Raw genomic sequence first — 19,654 nt, 5'->3', positions numbered from 1 at the left:
GGTGTGGATAACCTTCAAGAAGAACCAAGTTATGGATATTTTTCGGGGTTATGAATATAACATCCCTATAAGAGTTGATTTGACATATCACACTATTGACATTCTTTCAGCTCACCACTGATTTTGGTGCAATTTACAAAGTTTCCACTATGCAGGTGTAACTAACTGCTTCCTCTTACTTAACTTACAGCCTACGTTTTCAAGTTTTGATATTTCACCTTGTAGTGAAACAACAGTAACAAAATATGTAATAAAATTATAGTCTAATGCATACATTTTAACATGTATGATAGAAAATATGTCATCAAAACACAATGTATCAAATTAACATTTGTTATCATGTTTATACTACTGCCTGTTAATTTTATTTATAATTGATAATCTATCCATTCATGAATATTTTAGTTTGATTCGATCAATATATTTTGAATTCCTCTTCTTGAAAAATATTAAGAGAATATATGTTTCCTTTTTCAAAAGTTATGTGTATTTCTTGGACATTTACCATCTGTTGAATATTTCAATTTCAATATCAAAATAGTCTTTTCTAACATTAATGGAAATAACTGAGGCAGTATTTTCGAGAAACAACTTCCAGGACAGTTAACCTCCTACTCATTAATCTTTATCACCTAGACCGAATCTCTTATCTCAATTGCTTTTGTTGTTTTATTCTTGTGTTTTTTTATAATTGATTCCTTTATGTGATACAACTCACATGAACTTACGAATAAATATATATGGGTAATACCACACACATATCCATTTACATACATATACTGTTATATGAACAGGTTCCCATTACAAAGTGTTAAATAACTCTAGTAGCTCATAAATTTCTTACACCGCCCATGTGAATTACTTTGGTAATCTTCTCGTGTTATCTTCCAAACTGTTGTCTCCGTAACAACGATACTGCCATTTAGAAGCCAACAAACACAACTTAATCTTACTTCAGGAATAACAACATAAATAATCACTGGCAAAATTTGATCAAACTAAACCTTTTCAGTAAAACACATATTCAGACAGTATAAATATTATGTTGTCAAACTGTATTTCAACATACACTCAAAAGAAATATAACTCCTTCGCTATATTTAGAACTAGCATACATCTAGTGTATACAGGTGATAATATGGTGAGTACAGGAAAGAATGATTCATATTTCATCAATCTTCTAGATTAAGCCTTTCAAAATGTCAGGTTATGTTTCTCATTCAAAAATGTACTTGGCAGCTCAGAAAATCAGAGCTACAATACCAGATTGTCAGATAGTGATTAATGCTTGTCTGAGATGCTACTGATAGTAAAGGTGTGTTGTGATAGATGTATACAGGGATCATACACTCAAGACCAGTAGTCAGTTCCTGGTATAGAGTAATGAATTGCTTTCAGCACCTCATTATACATTACTGTACGACTCCCAGAATTCACCGCAAGCTATCACTGATATTTCAGGATACTTTCTGACTTGGAGAGTCTCACTACTGCTCATCATTTAAGGTCTTTGTAAGCAGCTTTTCCTACAATATGTGATAATATAGTAGTAATTCCAACTCGTTTTGACTGGTTTCGGGGATTTTGACCAGAACTAGAGCAGTGGTACTGTAGCTGGTAACAACTTGGCAGTAATGTAGAGACTTTCTTAAGTGATTTCAAACTCACCAGGTGGCAGTTCACCTGGTAATTCTCAGTCATCCTCGCATCCCTTGTTTTGAAACTGATAATCATGGATAATGTTTGATATACTGTTCTGGATGCAACTAGCGTTAGCTAATTATCCTAAGCTGTAAGTAAATCAATATCGTATTCCTATGCTGCATCGATAAATTTCCTACACCCACGAGAGGACAAATTCTAGAATTAACACATTTCTCATGCACCCATCTCTCTTTAACAGAAATATTTCCCTCTAATTCGAGAAGACTTTTATCTTAAGAATATGTCATTTTTTCATTCAGCAGCATTATTTTAAACATGTTTAAACTTAAAAGATTAAATAAAACGTAATATGCATATTAGTAAAAACAGCAAACTCTGCAGCAATATATCTTGTAGTGACATTGCCATAATGTCTCCTTCCTCTCTACTTTGTGCTATTTTTTAGTAAAACTAATTTTTGCAAGAGTAATGGATAACCTTACTTTATAACTAGAGATATGTACATAATATTTATCGAAAAAAATTCAAGTTATCTAAATGGCTGATTTTCAGGGTATCACATTAAATAGACTAGATATGTGATGTAATGTGAAACAACATTTATTTATATGCAAACCAGAAAAATCACATTGTGCATCTGACCTGTTGCTTTTCACTGGATCTGTAAATTGACCAACACCTTGCTTCTCACAAGATCTTTTTCCACTGACCTATTCATTTTGATCACCAACTAAAATTGATGAATCCAATGCTCCATACTAAACAGAAAATATGATGTTTACCCCTAATTAGCAATGTCAGACTTAAGGATAGCTGAATTAGACGACTGTCTAGGGCACTGGAGACCCCATCTTACGTGTATCACTGCAACAATGGAAGCCCAACTCGATGGATAGAAAAAAAATATAGATTACATAATTTGTTTTTGTGAATCAGAATTCATTTTACTGATTTTGACAGCATAGTGCATTCTATCCGTTATGCTTGAAGTGTGTTTACATTGAAGATGCTTTTTCATGATTTGTGTCAGAGCTGTCAATGTGCAACTGATATTTAAAGTAAATTGTTATTGCCATTGTTTAAGGCTCACACTCTTTTAATACTCCTTTCCGTAGCTTGTGATTTAACATGTGTAGTCTGAAACAACAGCTAATTATTCCTTTCAAACTACACTTAGTTCGCTTATAAATAATACCTTAGGGCCATATATGACCTAAGGTTCGCTACTTTTAATTAGGGGAGTCACAGGGGAGGGAAATAGAGGCATATATACATATATATCTAATCAAGTTCAGGAGTTCCATATGACAGATTGCGTAAGACTATACAAATACATAAACACAAGTTGTACCATAGTATAGGGCTCTAAGTTAAATTGTAAGGCTTACACGAGGTCAGCAGCCATTTCCTCCCCTTCAAGCATTTTTGTGAAATAGCATTCTGGCCCATAATAATTAACTTTATCGATGTGGTTGGCTATTCTCAAACATTATAGTTAAGGGTGTAATTTATAGATATCAACTACTTAGCCATTGATGGTCATTTCTGTAGTTGATCTGTTTTGCAGAATGAGCAAAGATGCAGCGATAATTCCACGGGCAGTAGGTAATCTACAAAAGAATAACAAAGAAACAAAAGTAACTAAACCAAAACAATTCAACAATTTTTTGTACTATGTGTGTATGCGAAAACTTCTTACAATCTGATTATATACGGATATTTTTTTAAAGTTTCTTTATTAATAACAGATGACAGAAAATATATGATATGCACGGATAGTATTTAGTTACAATGAACCAAGTGACAGTTTGAGGTTCATCAAATATAAACGTATACATAGGTGGTATGTTTTGACGGAAATTAATAATAATTATTAGATTAACAGCAAATATTGTAAAAAGTGTTCTGTTACAAGACAAATGATAGAGTTTTGTACACTTTTGTAGTTTAAATATCATAACCAAAGTGTGCTCTTTCGCAATGTAGAAAATGGAGAATTAAATCTCCTCAAATTTAATTAATAGTCTGTACATTATATCCATTAAAATGTCAATTTCGAAAAAAAGAGAACATTGATTAGAAGTTATATTTGTGCTCAATACTGTGCTACATTATTTACAATGAGTAATACATCGGCCATGTTTCAGTTTTACTTTTTTGATATTTAATATTACTCTCAAAATTTTTGACGGTATGAAACAACTAGCAGCAGGTGATAAATCGCTATATCACGTGAAAGGTTGGGTATGAGTGTTCATCGTACTATAGTTTGTTGGTGATGAGGACGACTAAACCTTTGATTTTGAGCAATGCTTTTAGTTTATAAGCAATAATAAATATTCCGAGAAGTTTAATTTGTAAACGTAATTGCATTCGCTATATGAAAATTGTTACTAGGTATAGCTAATTTTTAGTACTAATGATAGTAATACTAGACTAGTTCAGTAGTTGTAATACAAAAAGTATACATAGTCATAAAGCCCAGGTAAATGATATTTAAACTTTTTGTTTTTTGGTGGGAAGGGGACTGCAGTGCAAGAGGAACATTCTTTAACGTATGTGCAATGTGAAGCTAATCTTCATATTTTAGCTTTGTCCATGCAAGTTGAACAAGTGAAAACCACCTTTGACATAAAGTGAGGAAAGTAAAATTTAAATCCATTCTTTACTGATATACAGGCCTTATTTTTCAGGAAGTAGTTAATTTGTCTCTTACAATTTTTGGAAATGCTGGTCTCCATTTGTTTTGTTTTGTTTTCTCTTAGAAGAATAAAACTTAACTGGAATTTAGCACAAACATAATCATTTTCTGTGATAATCTTGTAAATGGAAGATATCTCTCACATTTCTTTTCTCAAAACTAAATACATTATTAAAGGATCTTGACTCTTCTACCCAGAATTCATTCTAGTTGTCTTTCTATTCACTCTCTCCATTATAGTTGGCAGATGCCAGAAGATTGAAAGATGACCAATATTACTTTACAAGAGAAGTGATAAGAAATTGTTCCAGAAATTATAGAAATATTGGTCTTACATCAGTGGTGGGAAAATGTTTATGAAACTGATAAAGATTACTCTGCAGAGTTATTTACCAAAGTATAAAATTTTGTTGGACAGATAGCATTGTTTCATTAGAGTGAAATCTAACTTTACTAATCTTTTTGGCATTGTTATTAAGAAGTTACTGCTTATGTAGGTTAGGGTGTGGGTGTAAATTTGATGTTTCTGTATTTTCAAAAAGTATTTGGCAAAGTACAACAAAAAGGCTTCTTAAATAAATTATATCTATAGATTTGTGGAATAGGTTGGTTCATTGTGTATAAAACTGGCAATGGAAGAAAGCAGAGGGTTGTTTAAAATGGAGTTCAGTCAAACTGTATTAATGTTACAAGTCAAGTACCACAGACCCCAGGTTTAACCCATTCATTGCATGTGGAATATATATTTCTTAGTGCATTTGGAAATAAACATCCCAGCCACAACTCTCTGATTTATGTCAATGACACAGAAGAAGGAATAATAGATAAATAATATGTTGATGGTGTTAGAGTTAAGGTGTTGCTGGTTCTGAGGATGCTGCTAAGATTTAGAGAGTTGGATGATGAATGTAAGATGGTTGTTATGAGTTAGACAAATAAATGGCAGATGGCATTAAATTATATTCAGGCTATTGCATGTGGGTTATCACAGTATGAATAAGTATAATTTGGATTGGAATAACCTTAAAAGTGTTAGAAAGGATCTTAATGTAATAGTTGATCAGTTTCTAAAGCAGTGTGTTGTTCTTAACAACTGGTCAAGTAGGATTTTAGGTTGTATCTACAGAAAAATTGTATATAGATTTAAAGAGGTTATAATGTCACTGTGTATATCATTCGTCAGACCATATTTGGAGTACTGTATTCATTTTTAGGCTTGTTACCTTAGAAAGTGCATTGAGGCTCAGAGGAAGGCTACTGGGATGATATGTGGCATTAGGGGTAGTCTTAGTCATTATCGAACCCTGGGCAGAATTTAGTAAATGGAGCCCCATGATAATAAGAAAAATCAGAAGTAGGTTGAAAGATATAACATTAAGGGCCCTTCTGTATATGGGACCCTGGCCAATTACCCAGTTTGCCCAATAGGCAAGACCACCTATGTCTGAGATGGAAAGATTATCATATGACTATAGGTTAAAATTTCTGAAATTGTTTTAATATTTGGAAAAAAGAATTAGAAGAGATCTGATTGAGGTATTTAAGATTGTTAATATACTTGATATTATTGATGCATCACCATTTTGTGTACATGTACTAAATGTTACAATAATAAGTCTAGGACTGTATTGTCAGCAAATATAAATTGCCAGGATAGGTATCATTTTCAGCTAATAGTAATACAGCTTTATTTTTCTGCTAGGATGATTGATGCAGTTAATTTATTGGAGGGACTGTTTGATAAATACTTAAATGGCAAAGGCTGGCTTTCAGTGTTTTTATTTTTACTTTAAGAGTTTAGTATACTGAATAAGATGGCCTCAGTGGATAAGTAGATCCATCATTGTTCTTATCTTAATATTATTTCTTAAATAATGAAACCAAAACTACATGGTATTCAAAATGAAGCCTAACTAGTGAGTTGAACAGAAATGGCCTCTTTTGACTTGTATTTGATGTAACTGTAAATAAGCCTAAAACTAACAGTAAAGTACTTATCCAGCATTATCAGTAACTTACCCACGACTTTGCAAGATCATTTTTTATAGGCATGTTATTTTGTGATTTGAATGATAAATCTTTCTGTAATGCCTTATCCTGAGTAAAGTTAAAATGAATTTAATGTTATCATCAAACTTTGTTAACTGTACCCCTGTAACAGACTAAACAAAACATTCCTAAAACCAGGGTCAAACGAAATTAGTTTATTAAATATGGCAGAAATCTAAAGAGAAACATTAAAACAGCAAGAATACAAGTTTATGATTTTTAAAACATTAGTAAACCCATGCCTGGCTAGGACTAGATACTTGCATTAGTAAACAATACAACATAAAACTCAATGTCATTAATTTCATTAACTATCAAAAAAATTAAGAAAAGAACCAGAAGAGTAACAAAATCTTGTTCATCAGAGAATAACACAATTTTGCAATTAAACTATATCACATGAACTTACTACTTTTCAAAATCAAGGAGGGCATTCATATAGTGGTTTACTCCTGAAGTTATATCTTGTGTAACTGGATATTACCATGAACTTCCATAATCTTTCACAATATTAATATATGTATGTCTCAACTAGGGGAGGTTTGTGTGAGCTGTGTAATACATATGCTCAAAATCAGTGTACTCTAGACATAAGATTTGACACTTCTAACTAAAAATGCATAGTTGAACTAAACAATAGAAGAAATAATAAATCAATGGTAAAAAAATAAAAAGTAGAATTGCTATCTCACACCCTTTTCAATATCCTAACCAGTAATGTTAAATGAGAAAAAAGAAGAGGCCCCAAGTTTTCACCTATAAGACACTCCACTAGGAAGAAGAATCCATTTGACTAGACTAATGAATAAACTTTTGTTTTCTCTTATCCAACCATTCTGCAATTTCATTGACTAACTTCTAAAATGTTACTGATGTGGTTTTATTAGATTTTAATTGGCACCATATTACACTTTTTTTTAAATTCTAATTAGACAAAATTCACACCTTTTCTTGTACTCAAGATAATGTGCAATACAATTGAAATAAGTTAAGATTATTTATGATATAGAATTTTCCATTAGTGAATCTATGTTCACTTTCATCTATAATATCGTATTTTAGTATATGACTTTATGCAACTTCTTTTATCAGCTTAGATGTTTTTCCACTTGCCCATAATTTCTTGATCAAATATCTCATTTAACCTGCCAGAGCTCATGCTGACTTTGAAAAACTCACTACTTGGGGTAGTAAGTTGTTATTTACTCCACATCCCTTATTATAGCACAGTTTATTTGTTTTGGTCTTACTAGTATGCATCTTTGGGTGCAAACACAGCCATTTATATTACTGTATCCTGTAGGCCAACTGTGAACATTTGTGACATCACTGGTATGAGGAATGCATCAGAACAGATTTGGAAATTAAATTAACTTCATCATCCTACATGAATTTCATCAATTATTTTGTACAGTTTGTCCTGGTTTATGTTTTTAGTTGATAAGTTTTGTAAATTTTCACAACTTAGTTTAAGTTCTTTTATGTTGGACATTATTTTTGCTGCACTGTTTTACTAAGTTTTTTACGTCAACTTTATATATTTGTTTACAGCTTACCTGAAATTAAAAAATTGATATAAAAACATTCCTAAAATTATTATATTTTAGTAAAATGTTTTAAGTCTTAGGTTTAATTTATCTTAAAAAAGGTAACTGCTCTCTGAAACCTGTTGTGAGCATTTGTGTTTCAGAAAGGGTTATGAGCTCTTCTGGGTTAAAAACAGAAGTAATATAAGAAGTTTTCAGATACCTTCTATTATCATTGCCATTTTTGATCTGATCATGGTGCTTTTTTTAATTTTGATATTTGAATGTATATTAATGTAAGAAACCCATGTGAATAAACTATTTGTTAACAAAGAAATTTCAATCTACCTTGCAAAGTTAATTTTTTCCAGACTTTTTGAGATAACATTACTGTGACAGTCTAATAAATAGAAGTATAGGTGTAATAAAACAATTTATGAGTAAAAGTTAAAGAAAACTAGTGTACTATTCATACGCAACAGACTGTTTGGCCCTTCAAGTCAATTCTTGTTCACCCCTTCTTGAAAAAAGTAAAACTTCAACCCATCTTAATTTTTCAGAAAATCATCAACTCATTTATTAAACTTCTAAAATGCTGGCCTCCACTGCTACCAATGGCAACTTATTCTATAAATCAGTCACTTAGATAAAAATAATACTTGAAGCTTATACCTGTATTTTACATAATATTTAATCTGTCATTTTGATATCCTCAAAATACATAACAAAGGAATGAAAGAGGGGTCTTAATCTTGTCAATTCCCCAAAATAATCTTGTAAACTTTACTTTTTTCCTCAAGAGAAATTAAATAAGTATTTAAACATATCTTTTGTAGGATAATCTTTACATCTCAAAATTTACAGTGACCCTCATACTTAATATCCAACGAAATTCTAAACTTTAGTATGTCTTTGCATAGCATTTTTCATCAGACTTTAATAAACTTTTTCTACACTTATGTAAGACTAACAAGGTGATAATTATCTGAACAATTTTTATTACCTCCCATGAAAACAGGAATGGTCAGCCAGCTTCCAATCTTCTGGTACCTATCCATTATTCAAAATCATATAAAAAATAGTTGCAAGTAGCTCACATATCCAATTATTAACTTCCTCCAAAAAACTTGAGTAAATATTATGTGGACCAGAAGCTTTGTAACTATTTAGAATTTTGTTGAATATTAAGTATGATTTAATTAGGGTTACTTCTTGCTTTACTGATCTTTTGACATTGTTGTATGAGGACACTATTTACAAAGGTGAGGTTGTGGGTGTGAGTTTTCTGTATGTGTATTATTAGTTTTAGAAACCCTTTATAAGATGCTGTATACAGTTTTTGTTAAAAATGTGATCTATACTGTAATTAAGTTGGCTCAGCAGATAGAAAGGTGGTTGGAAGAAAGCAGAGCATTGGTGTAAATAACATTCAGTTATAGCAGATTAATGTCTTAAGTAGAGTACCTCAGAGCTCAGTGTTAGAACTTTTGTTCTACTTGACTTACATTAGTGATATAAATAAAGGAAAGGTAAATAAATTTTGCTGCCAGTATTAAGATCCTGTAATGCTTTACAAAAGGATATACACCCTTGTGCAAATTAATTGAAACAAGACGGAAAATTACGATTTTTTTCAATTTTTTGCATTTTATTTTTGAGAATCCAAATATTACTCTCAAATTAATACATGATATGACCACCTTTATTTTTCAGAAGATCATTAATCTGCTTTGGCATTGAGTCCACGAGTTGACTGCAATCTTTACTAATTTTTAGATCGTGGTACCACACCTCAGTTATGGCCTCAATTAGCTTATCTTTTGTAGTACAGTCTTTTTCTCCAAAGTCTTTCTTTACAAATTGCCCAAAGATTTTCAATAGGATTTAATTCCAGAGAGTTTCCAGGCCAGTCCAGCACCTTTATTCGTGTTGTAGTCATAAAATTCTTCACAAGTTTCAATGGGTGGCATGGAGCCAGATCTTGCTGAAAAATGCCAGATCCATCTGGAAATCTCTTTTTCAATTCTGGAACGACTCTGCAAAACTTCGATGTACTGTGGTCCTCGCATCATACCTTCTACAAAATGTAAGCGTCCAATGCCATAGTAGCTGAAAAAGCCCCAAAACATCTTCTTTAAGGGATGTTTTATGAACTGATTGATGTGAGATTCTCGAAGTTTCTCACCTGGAGATTTGTGAACTTGCAGACTTCTTTGACCCTGTGGGAAGAAATGAGTCTCGTCACTGAATAACACCTTCCTCCATTGTTCTTGCATCCAGTTCTTGTATTTCAGACCCCATTGATACCATTTTTTCTTCACTGAGTTGGTAAAAAGTTGTTTTTTGACTGGTCTTCTTCCCTTCTAACGCAATTTTGAATGATGAGATATTCCTCAAAATTTCATCGTATATCCCAAAAATAGATTGACTGTACTGCAAAATGCAGCTAATGGCACCGTCTGTGTGAAAAAATGACTATTAATGGAAATCAGCAGGTCCAGTGAGCCTACACCAGCCACCATGCTGAAAATTTTGTAAAATTACCATTTGTTTCAATTAATTTACACAAAGGTGTAGATCATTTGATGAGATGGGTTAGTATATGGCAGGTGGCCTGTAATTATAATAAATGCAAAATACTTGTGCATTTTCATAATTTGGGTTATGAGTGCAGTTTTTATGGAAATAACCTTAACTTTTTGGAAGATAAAATATATTGGTGTAATGGTTGGTCTGTCTTTTAAGCTGTCCAAGTAGTGTGATGTTGCTAGTGGTAGGACAAATAAGGTTTTGTGTTGTATGTACATAAATCTTGAATATAGAATTTGAAGATGTTGTAGTGTTATTGTATACAACATTGGTTAGATCACATTTGGAGTGCTATGTTCTGTTTTGCCTTACTGACATTAAATTGTTTGAAATAATTTAAAAGTGGGCTACTAAGATGGTATGCAAGATTTCCAAAAGGATTGCTATACTAGAAGTGGTTAAGATTCTTGGAATTGTTTTATCTTGAAGGAAGAAGTCAGTGGAGATATGATGGAGGTGTTTAATATTGTTAAGGGAAATAATGTTGTTTTTTTTACTTCATGGTGAGAATAGCAGGACAAGGGGACACAGGTAGAACTTTTGGCATGGTAGAAGTTATCTGCAGCTAAGACATACACGTCCTTGTTAAGTTTAAGTATTGAAAGTGGATGACATTATACATCACAATATTAAAACCCATTTCAAGGATTTTTGAAATTGTAACATTCTATTGTATATCCCCTTTCCTTATGCTCCCATCCATGCATATATGTGTTATATCTAACAAAGATTAAAGTTGGGACACTTTAAACATGTATTTTTTTTTTCTGAAACTTATACTTCCTTAAGTTCTTGTATTTAAAGTTATTCTGTAGAAGTAGTCTAGCATTTAGATGCATTTCGTAGAGCTAGGTTTGCATCCAGACTGGTTCTGTAGAAAGAGTATAGTATGTAGAGTTGTTTTGTAGAGCTGCTCTTCTGTTTATTTTCTGACTTTATAGTTTTTGTTAATCTGATTAATTACTTCCCCATTTATCTTTTGACTCTATAGTTTTGTATGTAGAATTGTTATTTAGAGCTGCTATTCTGTTCATTTTCTGACTATAGTTTTTGTTAATATGAGTAATTACTTCCCCATTTACCTTTTGTTTCTACAGTATAGTATGTATAGTTCTGTAGAGCTGCTCGTCTGTTTCTTTTATGACTTTAGTTTCATGTTAATCTCTGTTGAATTACTTCCCCATTTATCTTTTGACTCAATATCAACTTATCGTGTTTTAAAGTGTTTGGTCTGATTTAAGACTCCTCTAATTATCAGAACATAAATTTTTGTATTGCAGCCAGGCATTAAAACATTTATCATATTTCATTTTTCTCTGGCAGAAGTTGAATACTCAATGTTTTCATGTTCACAGATATACCATTTTGATACGCTATATTTTGTTGCTATTTTATTTGACTTCTGTTTCAATATGAATATTTCATAAATTTAAGAACTACTGAAGTATATTTTTTCATTTTTTTACAGGGTAAGAAGAATATAGGAAAGAATATGTGCAGTCATTCCTTGAAGTCTGTCATGCCAAGAGGAATGTACCTGAAGTAGCCTGATAGAAAGTTTTACTTACCAAGGATCTTAGTCATATATACAGAAAAACAGTTACATTACTTGTAATATTGAAGTAAATTCTGTAGAAATGTAATTACCAGTTTATGTTGACTTATAGGTACATGTGTTAATTCTTGTATGTGTGAATTTAAAACAACAAATTAAGGTTCATCAGGGCTTATGGAAGACACCTTCCAGCTTAAGTTCTCTAAAGTATATGAGCATAACAATTAGTTTCATTAATTCCCCAGCAAAAAATAATATTTAAAAACTTGTGCATGAAGCCAGTAAAGCATAACCTAGAAAAACTCCATTCATGATGGAGTGTAATATAGCTATAAGTACAGAAAAACAGTAGAAAATGTCTGTTTTTTTAATTAATGTGTTATATCAAACAAATTTTCATAAGAAATAAGAAGGATTTGTTAGGCTGTATTCAAAGAATGTTACACTTACAGTATTATCTGAATGTGTAGAAGGAAAAAAGTTGGGTCACAAAACAGTTCCACATAATATACATATTTAATAAATACTGATAGCAAGCTAAAAGACCCTTCAGGTAATACTCAACTTTTAATAGATAGAGTTGCAGTGGAACATATATACTGCTTGTTAATACAAATTTCTAGAAGTAATTAATAAAGGCGATTTCTTATGTCCTAAAAAAATGTAAAATAACCTTTTATTCACTGTATACAGACTCTGAAAACTATAAACATTTCATGATGTATTATAATTCAGAAAAAACAGAAATTGAAGAAGTGTCAGCTCTTAAGTTTGAGTCATATAAAAAAGTTACCACACCAAGTCCTGTTCTTAAAAGAGTAAGTTTAGATTGTGAAGCAGTATCCATTTTAAAAATTTCAGATAATTTTGAACAAGGAAAAAAACCTTCAATTTTAAAAAAAAAAGGAAGCATGAGAGGCAAAGAAAGATCTTGTCATTTACCAGAATTACAGTCTATATTGAAAAAGCCAGCTGTGGAAAGAAGTAAAACTCAGAATGGTAGTCCAGACTTTTACCCTATTTTAAAATGTAGGAGTCTAGATGATAGCACTCAGTTACACATCATTGAGCTTAAACCTATTTTGAAAAAACGAAATAGTGCAGAGGAGCTTAAAAGTAAGGTTGTTGGGGAACAACGACCTATCATGAAAAAGAAGTGTCTCTTAGGAGATGATGTAGAGGAAAAACCAAAGTCCATCCTAAAGAATCGGGCAAGAAGTCAAGAAGAAAGTGATATAAAAAAATGTGGAGTTACAAGGCCTAGATCTGATTCTGAACCAGGAATAAGGTCAATACTAAAGAAATCAACTTTTGAAGATGAGCCTGTTAAACCTCTCTCAATTCTTAGATCCCATTTTTCTGATTCTTCAGTACAGAAGACCTCATTTGATAATCTTTTTGTGGAAAATAAACTACCATCAATTTTAAAAAACCCTTCGCCATTGTGTCACCAACGAGATGATGAAAAGACGCTTTCTGAGAAAGGTCACCTTCAGAATCTTGGTTTAAAGACTTTTGAAGATGTTGAACACCCTCAGTCCATTTTAAAGCATAGGAGCTTTTTTCAAGATGATGTCCCTCAAACACAACCTGTACTAAAAAAAGACTCAAAAGATTATTCATAATCAGAGGTTAATCAAAACATTGGACTAAAATCATTCAACAGAACTAGAATAAAAATTAATTCTCTAAAATCAGATATGATACCAGCAAGTAGTGTTGTAATTATTTCTTCTTAAAAATAGTGCTCCAATGAAGTTAGTACATCTGTAGCAGAAAGAACAAAATGGTTAGAAACTAAACAATGTGTTAGTAAATCAACATTGTCACATACTGATATGGTTGATGTGCAAACAACAGAAAGTGGACTTGGATAAGCCAATCTTGCTCTTTTGGGGATATCATTCATGTAACCATTTAATAACCTTGTGTAATGTCAATTCTTACATATAACTGTAATTTTTTAATGCAAACTAATTATTAAACAGGATAAAGTGAATTATGAGTATGTATATATTCTCCAAAAACATATCGTTTCTAAGATATAGAGTATGGAAATGGAGACTTTGGTATCTCTTGAACATTTTATTTTTTCATGCAGTATGTTTTGATACAAAAGTAAAGATAACCCATAAAGATGTGATTTTAATGAGAAGTGTGGAGCAAATTTGTAAACTGATAGAAAATGTGGAATTTCTTTTAGATGCAGTTTGTTAAAAAATGTTATTTTGTAGCTTATTGATTTTAGTGACTGGCTTGTTAGTGCAATAACAAAATTAGTTTTTGTACTTTAAGTATTGTTTATTGTTGCAATAATATATGGTTAAGCTTTATTAATAACTGCAAGTAAATCTTCAAACAGATAAACAAAAATCCAGTTTATTATCTGTTTGTTGGACCATTGTGCACAGTGTGTGATAGACTAATGTAAAAAAAAACAACATTATTTATCAGGAATGCTAGATACACTATTTTCTTTCTGGTTTCATAAATTCAATATCAATCACAGTTTTGAACTATTGTCTATGGTTTTGTGACTTTAGTTATATAGTTGTTGACAATTGTATGTTTGTTTCATGCATTTTACAGCAAGGTGAGGCTTTTGTTATAAACTAGGCATAAATAACAGTTAAATTTTATTTATATTATTTAGGATTATCTATACTTAAATTAAAAAAATTATTTGCTTTAAATCTAACTGTTGAAGTTTATCTATTAAGCAGAAGTTATTTTTCAGAATGATCTGTCTAAAAGCTACTTTAGTCTATATTTTATTTGAATAACTGTATATTGTGAGATACTGTAATGGTGTATACTGGATGTCTGACAGGTTTGTTTGCTTTATTAAAGGAATGTAAATTGATTTTCTAGGTTATATATGTGACATAAAAGGAAATTATAACTTGTTTAACTGCAGCAAAGAAAGTAATATTACATGTAGAAAGATTCCAATCTTGAAGTAATACACACGGAATCATGTTGTAATTGAAACTCTAATATATATATATATTTTATAGATCACCATAAATATTTACTAATTTTTCCATTTCATGTCACTTTCTTCTGATTATTGTGATAGTTTCTATTTTAACAATACTAATACCATTATGTTCTAATTATAGCTTTTAATCTAAATTCATTGATCTTCATTTATGTGTTACATCACCTGAAAACCAAATTATATTGTCCCTTTAAACAGCTTACCTCAAATTCATAATTTCTTCTTTATCAGCTTGACTAAGTATGATGAAATTCTCGTTTGTGGTAAGTACTTTATATTTTAAGATACATTGTGTCATACCTTATGAGTTTTGCACTTTCCCAGCAACATTGTATACTGATCAACTGAGATATGTTTCTTATAGAAAAAATAAGGTAGTGTTGCAAGAAAGAAAACCAGATTGGTTCACAAAGACAGTATTAGGCAGTCCTAGAAAAATTCTTGGCACCAACAAATTCATCATGATGCCTAGTATTTTCTCCCTTTTTATTCCTGCATGGGGCTGTGCAAAATAGAACTTGAATATAGACCAGTTCTGGACTTTTGGAAGTTTAGAACTATTTTTGAGATTGAAATTACACTTTCTTTGTAGGATTATAATGGCAAATTTAGCATGTCATGTTTTTACAGAAATAAAACACTGATTTTGCACATCACATTAGTAATTTTATCCTATTTTGTTTTTCTTTTTTTCAATTCAACCAATCAATGTGTGCATTTATGTTCAGATAAGACCAAAAACAGTTATTTCAGGCAATACTATCAAGTGCTGTGAAAGTAAATATACTTTTTTCCCAATTCCTGGTATGAACAGTTGTAAAGTAAGTTAGGTTAGGATTCTGATTTTTTTGGGTTGACTCCTAGATCTTAAAATATTTTTTAGGGGTTTGGTATTAACAGATACAATTAAAGAAAAGCGTAATAAAACTGAGAAGTTTGAATTTACAGCTATAATGGGAAACTTAGATGATTGATAAAGATCAGGAGAGCTGGTCAAACTGGATATTAAATAGTTGAAAAGGTTGACTGGAAATATAAATAATAATGAGAATTTTTTTATATACAGAAACCTTCTTGGCATTCTTATTTTTGTGAATTTTTCACTCCACGAGTCACTTTCTTTTTGGAAAATTTTCAGTTCCTTTATTATAAAGTTAAATTTACAAGACATATATGTTAGCAGAATAGCTAGAAGCAATTCATATTTATATTGCATACACTGAATGGGGTGGATACAGGGAGAGTCCAAGAATTCTGAATCTCTCCTTTTTGGGAGAACTTTTTCTAAAAACATAAAGAAAAATAGCAAACTGATTTAAAAAAAACAAACCACCTACAACCTATTTCCAGCCAGAACCCTCTCTTCCTTTAGACAAAATCCTGTATTTGTATCCTGCAGGTGTGTCATACTACTTGTATGTAAGAAATGGAATTACATATACTACAGTAATCAGCAATTCTTTGGTATGATAGCTCTAGAAACAGGAAAATAATAAATTTATGTGAAGTAAAAATATAGAAACTTTGACATTTATGTAACTGTAATCTGATTTCAGTGATTATAATTTGGATTTGGTGTTGTAGTCCTTGAAGCAGGACATTGCACATAATCCAATTTTGCAAGAAGGATTGCAGAACTCTACTTTGTGTATTGATTGACTCTATCTGCAGTCTTTAGTGATGAGAAGTAGTGGTAAATATCAGGAGCATACAGGAGAAAAACTTGGACTAAACATTTCAGAGTAAAGTTTACCCCAATACTATCCTTGGGTGAATTATTTTTGTTCAGCCTACTCACCCCAAGACTGTCGTGAAGTAACTGTCAAGAAGATTCAGAATAAGCAAAATATTAGGATGGAAGTAAGGTTTTAAGGGAATTGTAAATTGGAGCGAATTTCTGATGATTATGAGGCTGGGTCGCTAAATTTTACTTTTTCTAATGCATTTATTAATAAAGATTTAAGTAAAATTCTTCATCTTGAACATTTGATGAATGGAAACAAGATCACATAAATTCTGAGCTTGTGAAGAAAACACTATAGAGTTAGTGATAAAGCTTGTGGACCAGATAATATTTTCCCAAGAGTTTGAAAGAGGTTAAGAATTGGGTATGTGAGCCACATGCTGCTGTTCTTGTAAGTCTGAATAGCATGCAGGTGTTGAATGATTGGAAGTTAGTTCACATTACAACCTCTTTTGAAGGGCAACATTCAAAACTGTCCATATATTTATAGGCCTAATAGTCTTACATCAGTTGTTGTAAAAAGGGACCAACATATAACATTTGGCATGGTAAAAGTAATCTTTAAGTTAAGACACCTTTAACTTTTCTTACAGAATTGCTTGCCTTCATTAAGAATGCCTTGAAATATGATGGATGCAGTAAATTTTACTGAAGGCTTGATAAATATTTAACTTATTAGGAGCTGGCTTTGAGTTTTATATTTTATTTATTTTAATTTATTGGATGTCACATCTTCAGTGAATCTACAAGAGACATGTTATTGCTCTAAAATTTTACACAAGTTGAGTTACCTAGTTGTAGAGCCTACATATTTCCATGCACCCAAGGATATACTGTATGAAATTTCTAGAACAAAAATTATGCATCAAAGAAGCCAGTAATAATAGTGCTACTGATTTTAGAACATTTGGAACATTGGAAAAAACAAACAAATTGTGACAACAGTTACACTTTCAGCTGGTTGAAATTAAATTTACTTTTAGCTCAACTGTTCAAAATTTTTTTTTATTTCAAGGATGTAATACTAAACAATAATGATTCATTTTTTTAGCTTCAACATTTTTTGTGTGCATAGGAATACATGGTTCTACCACCAGTTGAATTGCAACTGGTATAAAAGAGCATGTTACTGGGAAATTGCAGCTATATGTCAAGTATCATGTGAAGCATCTTAAAATGTAATGTCTCTACACCAGTACAAATTTATCTATGATAGGTTAAGCTGATGATGAAAAACAGTTATGAATTTTGGAGAAGCCCATGAAGGAACAATATTGTATGAAAGATTCTAGTAGTTTCTAATATGAGACGTATGTGTATGTCAGCTAGCAGAATTCAGCAGTACTGTTTGTCTTAAATGTGTAAATTTAGAGGTCACAATCCAGTGATCACTTGTTTGTTAAACCTCTTGAAGTCTTTTGATATCCATTCTTTTTCTGTAATTTAGGGAGATGGAACCATTTACACTGTATAACATTATGAAAAAAGAAAAGGATTTAAGTTATATTGTCAGACAAGTATACTTAGAAAGTTCCTTGTTTTTAAATGAATCATTAAAGTGAAAATGCAGAGAAGTTTATAATACCAGCTAAACCATTTCCTATTTAGGAAGTATTCTGATAAAATACCAGTCATGAGAAGACACTCTGTAAGCAAGCATACAACTATCAGTTCTTTTAGACTTCTCTGTTTAAATACATTTGAATTTTAATATGGTTTGTGTGTTTAAAAAATGAACTTAAACTGTGACTCAATCTGTTGTGATAATGCTCACTTTACTTGCACAAAACCTTGTTACTGAATTATTTTCTTGAATAAACTTTTATAAAAACATTGGGTTTTGTTTAATGCCCTAATACTTTATTTTATTAATACTTTGAGCACTTCATTCTTTGATAGATATGATATATACATGTAACACAAAACGAGCGATCTTTCTGTCATACATTTCCAGATATTTTTATTTTATCCTTACCATTTATCATTTTGTGTTCTGGAAAAATGTTAAATAATTTGAAGAATTAATTTCAAGATTTTTCTTTAAACAAATGCTGAAACTGTAAAGAAAGTCTCCATATGGTACTATCCATAATTTCAAAAAATTTTAATCTCATATTAATAAAATGTTATCACAACACAGTATATACGGAACAAATTTTCATTGCCTTTTTGTGGTTTTGAAACCTACAGATTTAGATTGTTATCATACAACATCAGATAAAAATAACACTATCAGTAAAGGGTGTATGAAATAAGTAATAAGTACATGCACATTATTAAAACAGTAAGTGACATGTCCCAAGAAGTATATTAAAGTAGTATGTTAATTATTCAGTTTAATTTGAATATGTAAGAAAGTTACGTGGTTAGACACAGAATGATGCAAGTTGGCAATATTTCTGGTACTGCAGATGTAATTGGTAATGGAAATTTGATCTGTAGTATTGCTGGTAATATTACCACTTTTCATTTAATTTGTTTTATTTTTAAAGCTTGGGTACATGTGAATGATGCAATACGTGCAATCCAATAAGGATTTCTTGACATACAGCACCACAAACAAAGTTAACATTCCGCAGGTACAATACATGTAACATCAACACCCTCTACAATTTTGTGATTTGTGATGTTCAGTATAGCACAATAGAACTACTTTTGTCATTAATTTTAACTGCACTCCCTAAATGACACCACCATTCAATCTTTCATAAGTGAAAAGCAGGAAACATTCTAGATGATTTCTTTGACCAACCTCAGACATACAGAAATTGTATGGCGCTTCAGAACTATTTTTGGTGGTGGTGCTTATGTAGAAACAGGAGAG

At 31.2% G+C, this 19,654-nt stretch overlaps 1 protein-coding gene across 7 annotated transcripts; it reads left to right on the top strand.

Annotated features, from left to right (window-relative positions):
* The first annotated feature begins 3,672 nt into the window (after positions 1-3,672).
* LOC143233531 (uncharacterized) lies at positions 3,673-18,662 on the top strand. Of its 7 annotated transcripts, none has more exons than XM_076469849.1 (3): positions 3,911-4,062; positions 4,607-4,763; positions 11,999-18,662. In XM_076469849.1, the coding sequence occupies exon 3, from the start codon at positions 12,802-12,804 to the stop codon at positions 13,708-13,710; it is 909 nt and encodes a 302-aa protein (XP_076325964.1). In that variant the 5' UTR covers positions 3,911-4,062; positions 4,607-4,763; positions 11,999-12,801; the 3' UTR covers positions 13,711-18,662. The 7 variants fall into 7 exon arrangements, with proteins under 7 accessions (XP_076325963.1, XP_076325965.1, XP_076325964.1 ...); XM_076469845.1 differs by having other exon boundaries at positions 3,911-4,301; XM_076469848.1 differs by lacking the exons at positions 3,911-4,062; positions 4,607-4,763 and adding an exon at positions 3,673-3,904.
* The last annotated feature ends 992 nt before the right edge of the window (positions 18,663-19,654 follow it).

Source organism: Tachypleus tridentatus, chromosome 12 (assembly GCF_004210375.1).
Source record: "Tachypleus tridentatus isolate NWPU-2018 chromosome 12, ASM421037v1, whole genome shotgun sequence".
Lineage (NCBI taxonomy): Eukaryota > Metazoa > Arthropoda > Merostomata > Xiphosura > Limulidae > Tachypleus > Tachypleus tridentatus.
The sequence above is the reverse complement of the archived record's forward strand: the minus strand, read 5'-3'. Positions and strand labels throughout refer to the sequence as shown.

What these genes read in the sequence shown, in the direction of transcription:
- LOC143233531 (XM_076469848.1), top strand. Translation starts at nt 12,802, where the DNA reads ATGATGTATTATAATTCAGAAAAAACAGAAATTGAAGAAGTGTCAGCT.